Source organism: Eschrichtius robustus, chromosome 3 (genome assembly GCF_028021215.1).
Source record: "Eschrichtius robustus isolate mEscRob2 chromosome 3, mEscRob2.pri, whole genome shotgun sequence".
NCBI lineage: Eukaryota > Metazoa > Chordata > Mammalia > Artiodactyla > Eschrichtiidae > Eschrichtius > Eschrichtius robustus.
In genome coordinates, this window is record NC_090826.1 from 22,521,129 (window position 1) to 22,537,591 (window position 16,463).

Consider the following 16,463-nt stretch of genomic DNA (forward strand, 5'->3'; position numbering starts at 1 on the left):
TCCCTTCTTTGTAATATTTATAATAGCTTATTTAAAGTCTTTGTCTAGGGCTTCCCTGGTGGCACAGTGGTTAAGAATCCGCCTGCCAATGCAGGGGACACGGGGTCGAGCCCTGGTCCGGGAAGATCCCACATGCCGTGGAGCAACTAAGCCTGTGTGCCACAACTACTGAAGCCTGCGCTCCTAGAGCCCGTGCTCTGCAACAAGAGAAGCCACCACAATGAGAAGCCCACACACCACAACGAAGAGTAGCCCCCGCTCGCCGCAACTAGAGAAAGCCCACGCGCAGCAACGAAGACCCCAACACAGCCAAAAATAAATAAATTAAATAAATTTATTTTTTAAAAAAAAGTCTTTGTCTGTTAAGTCCAACATCTAGGCTTCCTCAGATACAGTTTTATTGATTTCTTTCTTCCTCCTATATATGCACCACACTTTCCTGTTGGTGTGTCTCATTTTTGTATTGAAAAATGAGCATTTAAAATAATGTGGCAAGTCTGCAAATCAGATTCCCCTCCTTCCTGTGGGTTTCTCATTGCTGTTCGTTGAGTGACTTCCCTGGACTAAATCTGTAGAGCCTGTATGCTTTGTTTTGTGCAGACGTTGAAGTGTCTGCTTGGTTGACTTAGTGGTTAGCTAATGATTAGACAGAAATTTCCTTAAATGCCTTGAACCAATACGTTTTCTAGCCTTTGCCAAGGGTACTCTGTGTATATTGCAGTATGCCATCAATGTTCCTGCAAGCAATTTACAACTTTGCCTTAGCCATCACTTTCTGCTTGCACAGAACCTCAAGGTCAGCCAGAGGTGAGAGATTAGGGCCTTCTTAAGCCTTTCCCTGAGCCCATAAATGCATGTGTCCTTCTAGATATCCAGGAATATGTCAGCTTTTCAAAGCCCCTTATAGACGTCTCATTCCTGAACATTCAAATTTTTTGGTCAGTGTCCTGTTAGCCCTAACTGGTATCATCACTGCCTTAGGCAGTTGGGATGTTCAACAGTTGCCACTGATTATTTTTGAAAAATGTGCTAAGGATAAGGTCGTTCACACAAAACAAGCTCTGAGTCAGGTCAAATAAAGTAACTCTGAGAATGGAACTTCTTCGTGCTATCAGATCAGATAGTAACAGTTCTCTGGGGATGGGGCTTTTGGGGAGCTCCAAATTTGTTCTGCCCCCTCCAGTGGTTGCTAGGCTGCTGGTTTTAATAACTAATGTTGTGAGGCTCTTGGTTTTCAAGGCTGCCACAAAGCTAGGGGAGGAGAGGGAGATGGGAATCAGGCAAGTTAAAATGCCATAAAACTCACTGTACTTACCAAGATTCAGGCATTTTCTTTTTTCTTTTTTTTAATTGTAGTAAAATATACATAATATAAAGTTTACCATTTTAACATTTTTTAAGGGTACAGTTCAGTGCCATTAAATACATTCACATTGTTGTGCAGCTGTTACTACCATCCATTTACAGAACTTTTTCATCTTCCCAAACTGAAACTCTACCCATTAAACAACTCCTCCCCCCACCCCTGGCAACCGCCATCCTACTCTCTGCTGCTATGAATTTGGCTAGTCTGGGTACTTCATGGAAGTGCAATCATACAATATTTATCCTTTTGTGTCTGGCTTATTTCAGTTAGCATAATCATCCATGTTGTAGGATATGTCAGAATTTCATTCCTTATTAAGGCTGAATAATACATACCACATTTTATTTACCTATTCATCCACTGATGGATATTTGGATTGTTTCCACCTTTTGGCTATTGTCAATAATGCTGCTATGAACGTAGGTGTACAAATATCTGTTTGATTTCCTGCTTTCAATTCTTTGGGGTATATACCCAGGAGTAGACTTGCTGGATCATGTGGTAATTGTTTTTAATTTAAAAATTTTTTGAGGAAGTACCATTCTGTTTTCCCAGCAGCTGCATTATTTTATATTCCCACCACTAATGCACAAGTGTTCTAATTTCTCCACATCCTCCTAACACTTGTTGTTTTCTGTTTTTAATTTTGATAATGTCAAGTTTATTTATTTTTTTCTTTTGGTGTCATAACTAAGAAACCATTGCCTAATCCAAGGTCATAAATTTATGCCTATGTTTTCTTCTAAGAGCTTTCTAGTTTTAGCTCCTACATTTAGATCTTCTATCTATTTTGAGTTAGTTTTTTCAAAGTACTTTTTAAATTAAATTAAATTTTATTTACTTTATTTTTTGGCCACACCATGCAGCATGTGGGATCTTAGTCCCCTGACCAGGGATCAAACCCATGCCCCCTGCAGTGGACGTGTGGAGTCTTAACCACTGGACCACCAGGGAAGTCCTATTTTGAGTTAATTTTTGTATTTTCTATTTCATTAATTTCCACTCTAATCCTTATTATTTCCTTCCTTTTGATTTATTTTGTTTTTCTTCTATTATAGTAAACTACTGTGTTGTTGATTTCAGATCTTTCTTCTTTTTTAATGTAGTATTTACAGCTATAAATTTCCCTCTAAGCTCTGCTTTAGCTGCATCCCATAAGTTTTGGTATTTTGCATCTTCATTTTCATTCGTCTCATCTACTTCTTTATATATGTTGAGAGAGTAGCTGGAGGGCCTCTCTTCCTGGGGAATACTTAGAAGAGGAAGATTAGTACTTTATCTCCTGCTGCTGCAACTGGTCTCAGGGTTACAACTAATAATTGTTACCTCTTTCCACTCTCCCTTTCAGATTCCCCTTGCCCTCAGCTACCATCTCTGCCAGTCTCAATGGCTTTACTTAGTGGTATGACCCAAACCCTCATTCCTGAGGGATCTGAACCACTGGTTACCATGCTTTTCTCAGGTTAGAGTTTCCAACTTGTCTGTTTACTGTACTGTCAGAATTGGGAAAGGGAATACCAGTAGGCACCAAAGTGGATCATCTGAATTTTAAATATATTTTCATTGTGGTGTGGAATAACAACCCTCTTTCTGATAATGAGGATTAGTTACCCCTACCAAGATGATAGTTCCTCTTCTTGCCTGATGATCCCTGGATACGAGGACTCCACAATGCCCAGGTGACAGCTATAGCTTATAGCCTCTTGGGACTCTTGTCTCCTGTGGAAGTGTTCCTTTTTTGGTGACCAAGATCTTTAACTCTGCAGAACCCAGAGTTGCAGAGATAGGAAACAAAAATTCCCCAGGTGGGTCTTTGGGATTGATAATAAACAGGGTATGCTATTTCTACCCCCCCACCCCATTTCTCACATCCATGTATTTTTCCTGTTTTGAAGACCAGTAGCATATAAAGGTCTTTGATTTGGTGTATATATTACACCCTGGAAGATGGTACTCTTTTGTCATAAAATATGTCATTGAGTTGGTGCTTCAGCTATGCCTTCATCAGGCCATTCCAGTGCTCTTTTAGGTTAGCAGCTTCTAGATGTTGTTGTATATATACCAACAGTAGATCCCATGGTCCTGGGCCCTCTCTTGCACTTACTTTACTGCAGAGTGGGTCCCTTGTCATTAAATGATGTTATGTGGGATGATGCTTACTGGTAGATTAAACATTTCCTTAACTCTCATGTACTGTTCACTGCAGCCCTGAGGGCAGGAAAGGCAAACGTACAGCCAGAATATGTCCCTATTTCTTTCTTTTTTTTATTTAAATTAATTTATTTATTTGGCTGCTCCAGGTCTTAGTTACAGCATGCAGGATCTTTGTTGCAGCATGAGGGATCTAGTTCCCCGACCAGGGATCAAACCCGGGCCCTCTGCATTGGGAGCGTGGAGTCTTAACAGCTGGACCACCAGGGAAGTCCCCCTGTTTCTTTCAGAATAAATTGTTAACCTTTTCAGGGTGGAAGGGGCCAAACACAGTCAACTTGCCATCCAAAGGCTGGTTGGTTTCCTTGAAAGATGTCATACTGGAAGCTTTGTGTTTGTCTCTGTTGCTGGCCATTCGGGCTTTTTGTGGCATCAGTAGCTAGAGCATACTTGGTAAGTAGGACTTCATACTGTTGTCTATGCATAGAGTATATCTCTGCCACATGACCACCTTCTTTCAGATGCTCATTTTTCTAGCACTGGGGAGGCCATGACAAAAGATGGCTGATGTAAACTGGTTGAGTCATTGTCTACTTGGTTGTTTTGTGCTTCTTTCATGGTAGATGTTCTCTGGTGACTGTTAACATGTGATATGAAGATCTTCAAATGTGTCTATTCTTGTATCCTCCCACGTGCCTCTACCTTAAGACCTCCTTCCCCTAATTTTCTTTTTTTTTCCCCCCCTAATTTTCTAATCGTTCTCCTTTTGTGCCCCCTGACCAGCACATCAGGATATTTACCTGTGAGTCCACATATATTTTAACCTCAAACCAATTCTTTGTCTACACAAAATAGACAGTCTGCCTAAAGCTCTGCCCATTGGGCACTGTCCTTCAGTGCCACCCCCAAGTGAGGCTGTAGTGCAACCACTGTCCATTTTTGGCTTGGACTCAGTTACAGCCATCTGTGAAGAAGGTGAGGGTTTATCCTTTGTCAGCTGGCTTTGAGGGCCCCCCAGTACGGCCAAAGGTATATGCTAATGAAGGGGCACTTTGCAACAATGGTAGATGATATGAGGGTTTGGGCTATCTGCTCATGCTCGTGACTTCTGGTCCTACTTGTGCTAGATGCTGGATGTATCACCTTCATCTTAATGCTGAATTATTGCTGGGTCCACCCAACCCTATGACTTGGTATGTCTCATAGAACCTAGGTCATGGTGGGTGATTCTGGATAAATGGTCACTTGGTGTCACATAGTCAGGTGTTCTATATCTGCAAGGACCCAGTAGCATGCCAGGAGTTGTTTTGCAAAAGGCATACAATTTTCCACTGAAAATGGAATGGCCTTGCTCCAGATCCCAGGGGTCTGCATAGTGATTCTCCCACTGGGGCTTGCCATAATACCATAGCATTTGCCAGATTGTTGCCTCACCATCCAGACCTGCAGAGTCCTTTACTGTTCTGGAAACTGGTAACTTTTTGTGTCACCTGATATAAAAGCCAGAGCAGTATTCTCGAGTGTCGTGCTTCCCTCTTAATGGTGGGAGGTGCAAGATGCAGTTGGTTACTTGGATGCCTTTACTTGAATGGCATGTTTTATCAAGCCCCTGACTACTGGGCCTATAAAAATTTTACTGATGAATGGGTGCCTGAATCTCTGTAGCATTTATCTTTCACCCTCTGGAGTCCGTGTGTTCTGTCAAGACCTTCAGTGTGCTATCCACCTCCTGTTCATCTGGCCCAATTAGCATGATGTTATTAATATAGTAGGTCAGTGTGATATTCTACAAGAAGTCCGTATTATCATAGGACTATATTACATGAGACAGTGGCAAAATTGACATGGTCCTGTAAAAGTATGCTATAATCCATTCCATGTGAATGTGAATTGTTTCTGATCCTACTTTCTTGAAGGCATAAGAGAAAAAGAACTTATTCCTTCAATCTTTGACTGTGTACTATGCTCCTGGGGCTATGTTAATCGGCTCTAGCAAAGATACCACATCTGGCATGGCAGCTGCAGTTGTGGCTACTATTAGATTGAGTTTGTGGTAATCTGCCTTCCTCCAGGATTTATCTGGTTTCTGCCGGGACCACACTGGTAAATCCTGCATCCTCTGGGGGTGTAGCACTAATTTCTGCCATCTCCCCTCCCTTGCCCCCAGAATACAATATTGTTTTCTTTTGTGTTTATTATCTTGGAAGGTGGGATGGGGCACCCACCTTTAGAGGCTTCCTTCCACTTGGCCTTCCCCAGTATAACTCCTATCCCATAGGCCAAGGACTCACTAACTTCCAGGTATGTCTATTTCAATTATACATTCAGGGTCCAGGGAAATGACCACCAGGAGGGTTCACACACCCAGTGGGCCCATCGTGAACTGGATCTTGGCCAGGGCTCAGTTTATTTCCTGGTCCTCATAAGTCCATGATTATACTTCCAGACTCCAGGTGTCAATGTCAACCTGTCCTTAAAATGTTAGCATTCCCGTTTACACAGTTTACAGTTACCTGAGTAAATGACCGTAGACAGAGCTGACTACATAATTTGCATGTGGAATACACCTGGATTGAGAGTGGGCGAGAGAAATTGCCCACCAAAAGTATGTGGCACTCCTAGCCCAGGCAGGGAAAGGATGGCCAGGTGGGACCAGAGGGAGTGGCCAAGAGGCCGCTCCTGGGAAGACAGGAAGAGGTGGACTGTGTGTGAGCTGAGGCTTCAAGCCCCCAGCACATGCTTCATTTTCCCCCTCAGATTTCACTTATGGAGCAGAAATTCATAGATAAAATTATTAAGAATTTTAAGACAGTGACTGCAGAGCATTAAACTTCAAGTGCAGGGACCTTCTGAGTATGGAGTCCATGAGACCTATAGTATATGCATCTCTTAGGCCATAGGTTTCTCAGGGAATTGTTATACTTGCTTTGATGTTGCAGGTTCTTTTCTCTTGGGTACCTGGCCTCCTTCAGTCAGAGGGGTCAGGATCTGAAACTGGCTCAGGTTCAGACACTGGGCATGGATTCTGATATTTTTTTATTGAGGGGACTGACCTCAGCATCCAGATCTTCCATCCCTGATTTCTTTTGATGTTACAGATAGAGAAGTGCTCTTATTAGCTGCTTGTCTATTTTGCTTCATAAATACACCATGCTTTATTAACTATCTCCACAAATCTCTGAGTCAGATTCCTTTGACTGCCACTCTGACTTTGCTGATGTTTATAGTGTCTCCATCTGGCTTCAATCATTAAGTACCATGGCCTGGTCTCCTTTGTTTTAGGGTTGTATCATCACCGTTGCTATCAGTGGCATTAGTTTTTTTTTTTGTTTTATAAACCTTTTTTTTTTTGGTTGTGTTGGGTCTTCATTGCTGTGCACGCGGGCTTTCTCCAGTTGCGGTGAGTGGGGGCTGCTCTTCGTTACAGTGTGCTGGCTTCTCATTGCGGTGGCTTCTCTCGTTGCGGAGCATGGGCTCTAGGCGCGTGGGCTTCAGTAGTTGTGGCACGCAGGCTCAGTAGTTGTGGCTCGGGGGCTACAGAGCACAGGCTCAGTAGTTGTGGCGCACGGGCTTAGGTGCTCTGTGGCATGTGGGATCTTCCCAGACCAGGGATCGAACCTGTGTCCCCTGCATTGGCAGGCGGATTCTTAATCACTGCACCACCAGGGAAGTCCCAGTGGCATTAGTTTTATAACCAATTCTCTATGGAGAACAGCTTTTAAACTTCTTAATGATGCTGGTGCCCCTCTCACTAGCACGTTCCTTATAGTATCCTCCCAGCCATTTCAAGGAACATAATACTTTTTTCTGACCACTTCAGCAAGCCACCTTCACTAAGTGAGCCTTTTAATCCCTTCCTCCCCTGTCTGCCACTGCAGTTTTGTCATTGCTACTTATCATGGGCCGTGACTTTTCCAGCTTTTAGGAACCATCCTAGTGATAAGTTCATACCGTATTCTGAGGTTTTTGCCAGGGTGTTAAATCCTGTATCTTCGGAGAGTGATCAATAACTTTATGTTCTGGTTCTGATGTTCAAGCACCCTCAGAGTTCACATTTGCTCTCACTTAGCCCCTGCCAGTACATGCTGGCTAAGTCTTGCAGCTCCCTTGGGTTATAATTCCTTTGTGACCTTATCAGGCACAAAATATCTGGGCTGGGTTATGCTGTGACCTACTACAAGTTAGGAGGCATGGAGGTGGCAGATCCTGAGGGGACATTGTTTACTGAGCAGGGTGGGGAGGCCTCTGCATTATCTTCAAGTGCGGGAAGAGTGCTAGCTCTTACAGAGATGGTGGGCCACTTTCGCAGTTTCAAGGGCACTATCGCGTGCAAGATTTTGGAGGGGCATCAACTCAGTTGTCTCCATCTCATGTACTAGGGTCTCATTCTTTCCCAGTCAGGGCGCTGACGTTGGCATAGCATACCTCCCTTGGCTGAGAGTTAACCTTCCTTGGTGCTCGGCTACTCTGTTGATTAACTCTTGGGCCTGGTCTCCAGCTTTTTCTCTCCTCCTGCTGCCACAGAAAAGAGCGTCTTTAGAAATTACCAGGAGGCCCTGGGACGTTCATATTTGACTTTCTTTTTTAAAATTATTTATTGATACTTACTTATTTATTTAGGCTGCGCCACACAGCTTGTGGGATTTTAGTTCCCAACCAGGGATTGAACCCCGGCCCTTGGCAGTGAAAGCATGGAGTCCTGACCGCTGGACTGCCAGGGAATCCCCCATATTTGACTTTCAGTTGACTGTTAATCACTCTTAGCTTTTTGTTATCTTCTTCTAGAGCATCAGTTCAGTTTAGTAATAGCCATTCAATTCCATTGTCATTATAGTTATTTCCCCCTTACTCTTCAAGTGCCTCATAAATCCAATCAACTAGAGCATTCTGTCCATAGATAGATCATCATTATTCACCACTAGTGAAAGTTTAAGAATTGGACCAGCACCTTGTGCCAGGGATTATCTGGTTACCTACCACCACCAGTGGGGTCCTCAGTGCCATCTAGTCTGTGAGCGATTCAACTCCAAAACCCCTTCACAGTCCTAATTTTCTCAGATCACTGCCAGCCCCAACTGTTAGTAGGTTATATTCTCTGAAAAGCAGACTCTGAATTGGAGTTTAGTATTCAAATTGTTGAATAAAATTCAAGGAGTGCCCTTGGGATCAAGGAGTGCCCTTGGGATCAAAACTATGAAAGAGATAAAAAAGCAAGATTGGGCAGATTCGATCCTTGTTTTGATTAAGGGTGAGGGAGGTTGAATATCTATACTTATTCAACTTTTTTCAAAATTTTTTTGTTTTATTTTAATGCTTGAGCATTCTTAACTTACTGAACTACTTTCTACTTTCCTCAGGCAAAACCAATTCCTTCATTCTATGATATCCTCATATGCTTTCCCAGATGTTTATGTGAGTTTTGTGTTTTGTTTGTTTGGGTTATTTTTGCATAAAAATTTGGCTTTTTGCTGCTCTCTCTCCTTCCCTCCCTTCTTCCCTCTCCCCCTCCCCACCCCTCCCTTTTTCCCTTTGTCCCCCCTCCCTAAAAAATAAAAAAAAAATTTTTTTAACTTGCCTTTTTCCTTACACTCTGGTAAATTCAAGATGGAGATTGGAAAGGGAACTTATTATATCTGTACCTCAACCCCCTTAAAATAAATCCCAGTTGGCAATGTTCTCACTTAATAAGTTGTACATTTCTATAATGTTCTAGTTTTAAACTGTAATCAGTGTTACTGAATTGGGTCTATTTTTTAAGAAATATAAAAGGTGATGGATTTTATGTTTTAAGTGTATCATTTACTTTTTTCTCTTTTTAGAAACTATATACCACCTCCCTAAACTGGTTAATAGTGGCATGGAAGATCCATTTGGTGAGTATCACCTACATTTTTCTTAGTAAATGATATTTGTGTTTTATCCTTACCTCCATTAAAGCTTTGAGAATAAATTGATTTTTTTCATGTTTAGTGTGCTAAGCTCTCTAGTTTATCAGTTCTCAAACTTTTTGGCCTCAGGATCCCTTTATACTCTTAAGTATAATTGAGGGCCCCACAGAGCTTTGTTTGTATGATTTATATCTATTGATATTTACTATATTACAAATTAAAATAGACATTTAAAAATATTAATTCATTTCAAAATAACATTAATAAACCCATTATATGTTACATAAATAAAATTTTTTAATGAAAAATAACTCCCCAAATAAAAAAGAGTAACAAGAAGAGTGGCATTGTTTTACATTTTGCAGATCTCTTTAATATCTGGTTTAATAGAAGACAGCTGGAGTCACATATCTGCTTCTGCATTTAATGTTTTGTTATCACATACCCTGTAGACTCTGGAGAATTGACTGTTTGGAGCTAATGAGAGTGAAAAGGCAAATAACACTTTTGTAATATGAAAAGTAATTCTGACATTGCTGTGAGGCATCTCTAGTAGTTCCTAGACCACACTTTGAGACCTAATGCTCTAGAATGTTAGTTACTTCAAATACAGCAAAGAACCAGTTGGCAAGTTAAAATAATAAGTTCTAAATTCTGTAACAACATGGTTAAGGGAGTATAAGTCTAGATACACAAAGGTTTGGTATCTACCTTTTTGACTAAAAAGTCAGTCACTGTGTGTTGAACTCTGTTTTCCTACTGACTGCAATTTCAAAGAGAGATATGGTCTAGGATAGTTAGTAGGCGATTTTGAACACTTGTGCCTTGGGGTGTTTATTGAAGCTTTATGAAAACTATTGATGTTTCTTTAGTATCCGCAGAGTTATATCCGTGCTTTAAAAAGTTTCTCTGTAGGAGAGAAATGGTATTTCTACCATGTTTTAAAATTCTCTAAGATGAGACATCTTAGCTGCTTTCCAGGCTTTTATTTTATTTTTTATCATTGTGTTCTGAATTCACAGCATTTTATTTATTTATTTATTTATTTTTGGCTGTGTTGGGTCTTCATTGCCGCGCACAGGCTTTCTCTAGTTGCGGCGAGTGGGGGCTAGTTGCGGTGCATAGGCTTCTCATTGTGGTGGCTTCTCTTGTGGAGCACGGGCTCTAGGCACGCGGGCTTCAGTAGTTGTGGTGCATGGGCTTAGTTGCTCTGCAGCATGTGGGATCTTCCCAGACCAGGGATCGAAGTCGTGCCCCCTGCATCGGCAGGTGGATTCTTAACCACTGCGCCACCAAGGAAGTCCCAAGAGGCAGGTTTTGATTCGAGCATTTTGTGCTTCTTTACCAAATGGAGAAAAGTCTGAATCTCATTTTATGGCAGTGTAACTTGAAGTAGTAGTGTAAAAAGGTTCCAAATTTATATTCTACTCACACACAGTTACTGTAGATGACTGAAATTAGGCTCTTTGGGCACCTGGTACAAGTAAGTAATCAGATAGCTCAGATTAATAGCTTGTTGTCTTGCTTTGAAAAGACTGTTGTTGAAAACCTTGCCAGATCAGAATTTCTCCTCTGATTTTAATGACCCTAAATGGCTTCTTTAGGAGTTTGGCTTTTTTCACCCTGTAGTGTACATTGCATCTAGCTCATCAGTGAAATCCTTATTTTGAACACTAGAGGGCAGTCAGTACTTTATTCATAAATGTGCAGTTTCTTTACAGATTAATTCTTAAGGGCGTTATTTATGAACAATTTGGTGAATCGAGTTGATATAGTTGCCTGGTGACAAATCCTAAAGAACATGTCCATATGATAAACTAGCGTAACGTACGACAACTCCAAAGGCTTTTATGGGAAACATTTTTTTTTCCGCTGAGTGACCTCCTTACCTCACCTAACTTAAACATAACTTAAATGGAATTTAATCTAATTAATTAAACTTATTATTAAACTAATTAAATTCAACTTAAATTAAATTTAAATATAATTTAAATTTACTAGAGAATACCAAAGGGAAAGTTGCTATGGAAGTTATAATTGGCTAGTAGTCAGTTGAAATATAAATTAATATGTGCTTTTGATCACTAATATGAGAAAAGGTTTGTCTTCTGTGCTAGTGAGAGGATTTTTTTCCTCTTATACTTTTATTTATTTTTGGCTGCATTGGGTCTTTGTTGCTGTGTGCGGGCTTCTCATTGCGGTGGCTTCTCTTGTTGTGGAGCACGGGCTCTAGACGCACGGGCTTCAGTAGTTGCAGCACGGCGGGCTCAGTAGTTGTGGCTCGCAGGCTCTAGAGCGCAGGCTCAGTAGTTGTGGCGCACAGGCTTAGTTGCTCCGCGGCATGTGGGATCTTCCCAGACCAGGGCTCGAACCCGTGTGCTCGGCACTGGCAGGCGGATTCTTAACCACTGCGCCACCAGGGAAGCCCTTATACTTTATTTTTATTTTTTTAATTTCATTTGGTTATATTCCCTGTGTTGTAAAATATATCCTTGTAGCTTATTTTATGCATAATAGTTTGTAGGGTTTTTTTTTAATTGCTCACAGAACACACATATGATAAGACTCTGGTTTATTGAGTTATGATCCACTCAGTGCCATTTGACAAGGAAAAGAATTCTGAATGTAAAATGAATTTGTTTCTAAGAAGATGGAGCCCCTGGAAGATGGTTGAGAATTTTGTTACAGTTAGGTTAACTAACAGTTATGTAGATACATTGGAAAAGAATTATTTGTTGCATTCTGAAAATTAAAGTGAGAGATTTTTACCCATCCCGTTCTAGTGGGACAGACCTAAGGCCTCTAGGACCTTTCTTACATGGACAGATGTTTACACATTTTATTATATAATATTTTAAAATCACATTTGTTAATGCCACCACTGATCTCATCAGAAAAGTCTTTAAATATTGGGAAGTTGGCAGGCTCACTCTAGTGGATATGTTTTCCAAAATTCGAATTTTCTCTTGAAAGCTTGACGTATATCACTGGCAACAAGTACTGTCAGTTTTATTTGTAGTGACAGGCTCCATTCGTTTTTGAGAAAATATCTGTGAAATATCTAAGCTTGAACAACATAGTTTGTCATTCAGTCTTTCCAGTAAAAGTGGTATTTCATGAAACAAACTGGCTAGTTCAGCTTGCAACTCAATTACGCAGGTGCCTTTCCTGAAGGTAACCATTGTACTTACCATTTCATCATGCAAAATAGTAAAAAGACACATAGAGGGCTTGAGATTTATTAAAACTAATAATAGTTTTTACGGCTTTATCAAGGATATTTTTAAATTGGCATTATTTTTAACTGTAATTATGTAGTGGTGAAGATTATGCGTCCTACTACAGTTTGGTGCTGCTGCCTTGATTTGTGTGAAGGTACCAGCAGTGTTGCTCACCATTGCTTTTGTACCCTCAGTACCAGTGTCAACACGGTGAAAAAGGCAACTAATTCTTTAGTATTATTAAGTATATCATTGTACTTCTTGGGTTCTGAAAGGATCTTGGGGATACCCAGACATCAGTGGACCATACCTGCTTCAGTTTCCTAATTTTCAGAGTCTCTTCTGTGGAAGTCATGGACAGAGTCAAGACTTAGTCCTGGAAATTGTTTGGGCAGGGCTTCAATCTTGGACACTTGGCAGAAGTATGGTCAGAGGGAGTGAGCTGCTCTGTGGTCTCTCCTAAGTTGATCATGACCTACCTGAAGCTTTTAGGAATATGTTAAAGAACACTTCTATGGGTGAAATGCGTGTTCTGAGCTCATTAGGCAGCTCAGTATTTTGAGAAGAAATTCACCAGCATTTAGTCAAGATGAGCTCACCTGGGCACTATCTTCTTATCTTTAAAAAGAGAGTAAACGGCAGCAGAGATCTTGGTGACAATAGCCTTCAGTATGTTTCTTGAGTCACACTGCTCCAATATGGACAAGTGTCCCCCTGTGTGTGGTACAGAGCTGTCATCCTGGGGTATTCTTATTCACCTGGGAACTCTGCTTCTCTCCTGTGTTGGCTGTTTTGTTTCCTAAATCCCATGTCTTCTTCTTTCTTTCTTTTTTTTAAAATATTTATTTATTTATTTATTTTTGGCTCCGTCGGGTCTTATTTGTGGCGCTCAGGCTTAGTTGCCCCACAGCATGTGGGATCTTAGTTCCCCGACCAGGGATCAAACCCGCGTCCCCTGCTTTGGGAGGCGGATTCCTAACCACTGGACCACCAGGGAACTCCCTCTTCTTCTTTCTTGATTGCCAATAGCTGCTTGATGATGGACTCCTGAAATAGTTCTCTAATTTTCATCTTTTTTTTTTCTTTAGCTCTACCTCCTGAAAGATTTCTTCATCTTTATATTCTATTAGATTTTTCTTTTCTGCTATTATGTTTTTTAATTTCTAGGAGTTCTTTTTTTTTAAGATTTTTTTTTTTTTGATGTGGACCATTTTTAAAGTCTTTATTGAATTTGTTACAATATTGCTTCTACTTTACGTTTTGGTTTTTTAGCCTCAAGTCATGTGGGATCTTAGGTCCCTGACCATGGATCGAACCCACACACCCTGCATTGGAAGGCGAAGTCTTAACCACTGGACCACCAGGGAAGTCCCTAGGAGGTCTTTTTTATTCTCTGAATATTTCTTTCATAATATTCTTTATTGTTTCAACAGATTTACTTTGCCCTGCATAGGCTCTTTTCCCCCAAAGTTGTTTTCCTTTGTTTGTTTTGATCTCTCTTATGTAAGAGTTTTCCTCTGAAGTCTAGTAATAATTAGCTGTCTGCTTGTGATTAAGAGTGGTGAGCTTTAAATTAGAAGCTTTAAATGCATAGGCTGGTTGCCTTTGGGCCTTACTATAGTATGAGCTTCTTGTCCCTATTGTTGAGGAACATGTCTGTTATCAGTATCAGGGTTCAAGGGGCGGAGTCTTCTCATCACTGGATGGTAAAGGGTGATGAAGACTGGGAGGGTTGCTGCATTCAGTATTCATTATGTTCACTCAATTCCCCTCAGTTTTTCATGCTCTGTTCCCACCGTCAACCGCCTTTTGAGTCACTCAGTCCAGAGACCATTTGTTTTATCCCTTCCAGAAAACAGGCCTCCAGAATTCTGCCAGGGTTGGTATGGGACAGACATTCAAGGTCATGGAGTGGGGAAGGTGGTAAAGGAATCAAACAGCTTTTACCCTGATTCTCCTTATTTTATTCCCTTTCCTTTCAAAGGGACCTGGTAGAATACAGTGAAAGTATTCATTGTTAATTTATATTGGTATAAGCTACTAGTTTTTTTTAAAAGTAAGGGCTACACTGTACATAAGTGCTGGGGGAAGGCAGGGTCCAGAGAAAATATGTATACATTTTAAGCTACCGTGATGCTTCATACCCCGCTACTTTTACAAATGGCTTATTCCTGCTTCTGCTTTCTTTCTTCCTCCCTTCTCAAATGTATATGGGTTAACAGCCATTCTCTCCATAGCACGCCCAGGAAAAGGGACTGAAACCCTGGCATATGAAACTTCTTCTAAAAGGTTTTTTGGGGTAGGAGAGGATCTGTATATACTAAATTGCCTTCTCAAAATGTTTTAAATTTTCTAACAACCTCATTAAGTTTCTATATACCCTCCCTTCCACAGAAGAGAGCACAGTTTGTTGAAAAAAATTTTTTTGGTTGTGTTTGATGAAATAATTATTTAATGAGCTAGATTGTTGGTGTGAAGCCTGAATTTAAAGCTAGGTGCAAAGGCTTTATTCATATGCATGGTATTCTGGGAACAGATTAAACAGATTTAACAAGGTAATATCTTCTTTAGATTAGAATTTGTATCACATAGGAAATATGAGAATCAGTTTGTTGAAGTGGAAAACAGAAGCCATATCCAAAACAAATAAAGTCAATTGTTTTCTTCCTATTCTGAATCTGAATTTATAAATCATTATTATGTTTTAAAGGGGGTTTTCCTAACCTTTCAAGGACATTTGTTAAGGAACCATGCTCAAGACTAATGCATTTCACTTATAAGTTCACGGGAAAATTTTTTGTGATGCTATCATGTTGTTAGCACTTGAAGCTCAAAATATGCCAATAACACAGCCCTTCCCTCCCTTCTCTTTAAGAATGAAGGCAAAATATGAACTTAATTAGTTTTGAGATTCTTAAGGTGTAGGAGATAAATTCCTCTGGAATTAAACAATGCCAAAAATGATGTTACTTCTATTTTTTTCCCTGTGGTGTTCAGTAGAAATTTAATATAGCATTATTATACATATATTAAATATCTTCTGTCATCTTATTTCCTGATAAGAGTATAACTTATGAGGGGCAAGATCTTTTTACTGTTATATCCTACTGCTCAATAGTAGGCAATATTTGTATGTATTTCTTATAGTGGTTTTAAATTTTCTGCATAAGATAGAATTAACAATCTTAAGGGAAACAAAGTGCATAGAACACCAGTTTATAGTAGAACACTATGAACTTTAATAACACAGATGCCCTATAATTATTTTTTTCTGTCAATAGAAAAAGATGAGCCATCTTTGTAGTCATGCAAGCCTGAAAAGTAGTGATGCTGACATTCTGGACCATCTCACCACTTTTCATCACTTCTGATTGCTACTTACTCCCTAGAAAATCATAGAAAGTATGATAGGTGGACTAAATGTGTAGATGATTTTCCATCTGAATTTATTTCTGCATACTGAGCCCTTCATCAATGTGTCTTGGACAGGGATTTCCCTGGTGGTCCAGTGGGTAAGACTCGTGCTCCCAATGCAGGGGGCTGGAGTTCAAGCCCTGGTCAGGGAACTAGATCCTGCACGCATGCCGCAACTAAGAGTCCGCATGCCACAACTAAGAGTCCGCATGCCGCAGCTAAGACCCAGCACAGCCAAAATAAATAAATTTTTTTTTTTTTTTTAATGTGTCTTGGACACTACATAGGCAATGATTATAAGAATGAAAATTAAAAGGGAGGGATAGCGGGAATTCCCTGATGGTCCAGTGGTTAGGACTCTGAGCTTTTACTACCATAGGCCTGAGTTCAATCCCTGGTCAGGGAACTAAGTAAGATACCCAC

At 40.4% G+C, this 16,463-nt stretch overlaps 1 protein-coding gene across 11 annotated transcripts in view; it reads left to right on the top strand.

The window, feature by feature from the left end:
* Positions 1 to 16,463, top strand: part of PHACTR4 (phosphatase and actin regulator 4) — a 114,209-nt gene that overhangs the window by 32,137 nt on the left and 65,609 nt on the right. For 8 of the 11 annotated variants that reach the window (XM_068539293.1, XM_068539287.1, XM_068539281.1 and 5 more), the window contains exon 2: positions 9,337 to 9,390. Coding sequence is in view for 6 of the 11 variants with exons in the window: in XM_068539287.1 (XP_068395388.1) it covers positions 9,375 to 9,390 (16 nt within the window). In the remaining 5 variants the exon portion in view is untranslated. Of the gene's footprint in view, positions 1 to 8,874; positions 8,930 to 9,336; positions 9,391 to 16,463 lie in introns of those variants that run through there. The other 3 variants (XM_068539279.1, XM_068539280.1, XM_068539288.1) reach the window with 2 other exon arrangements.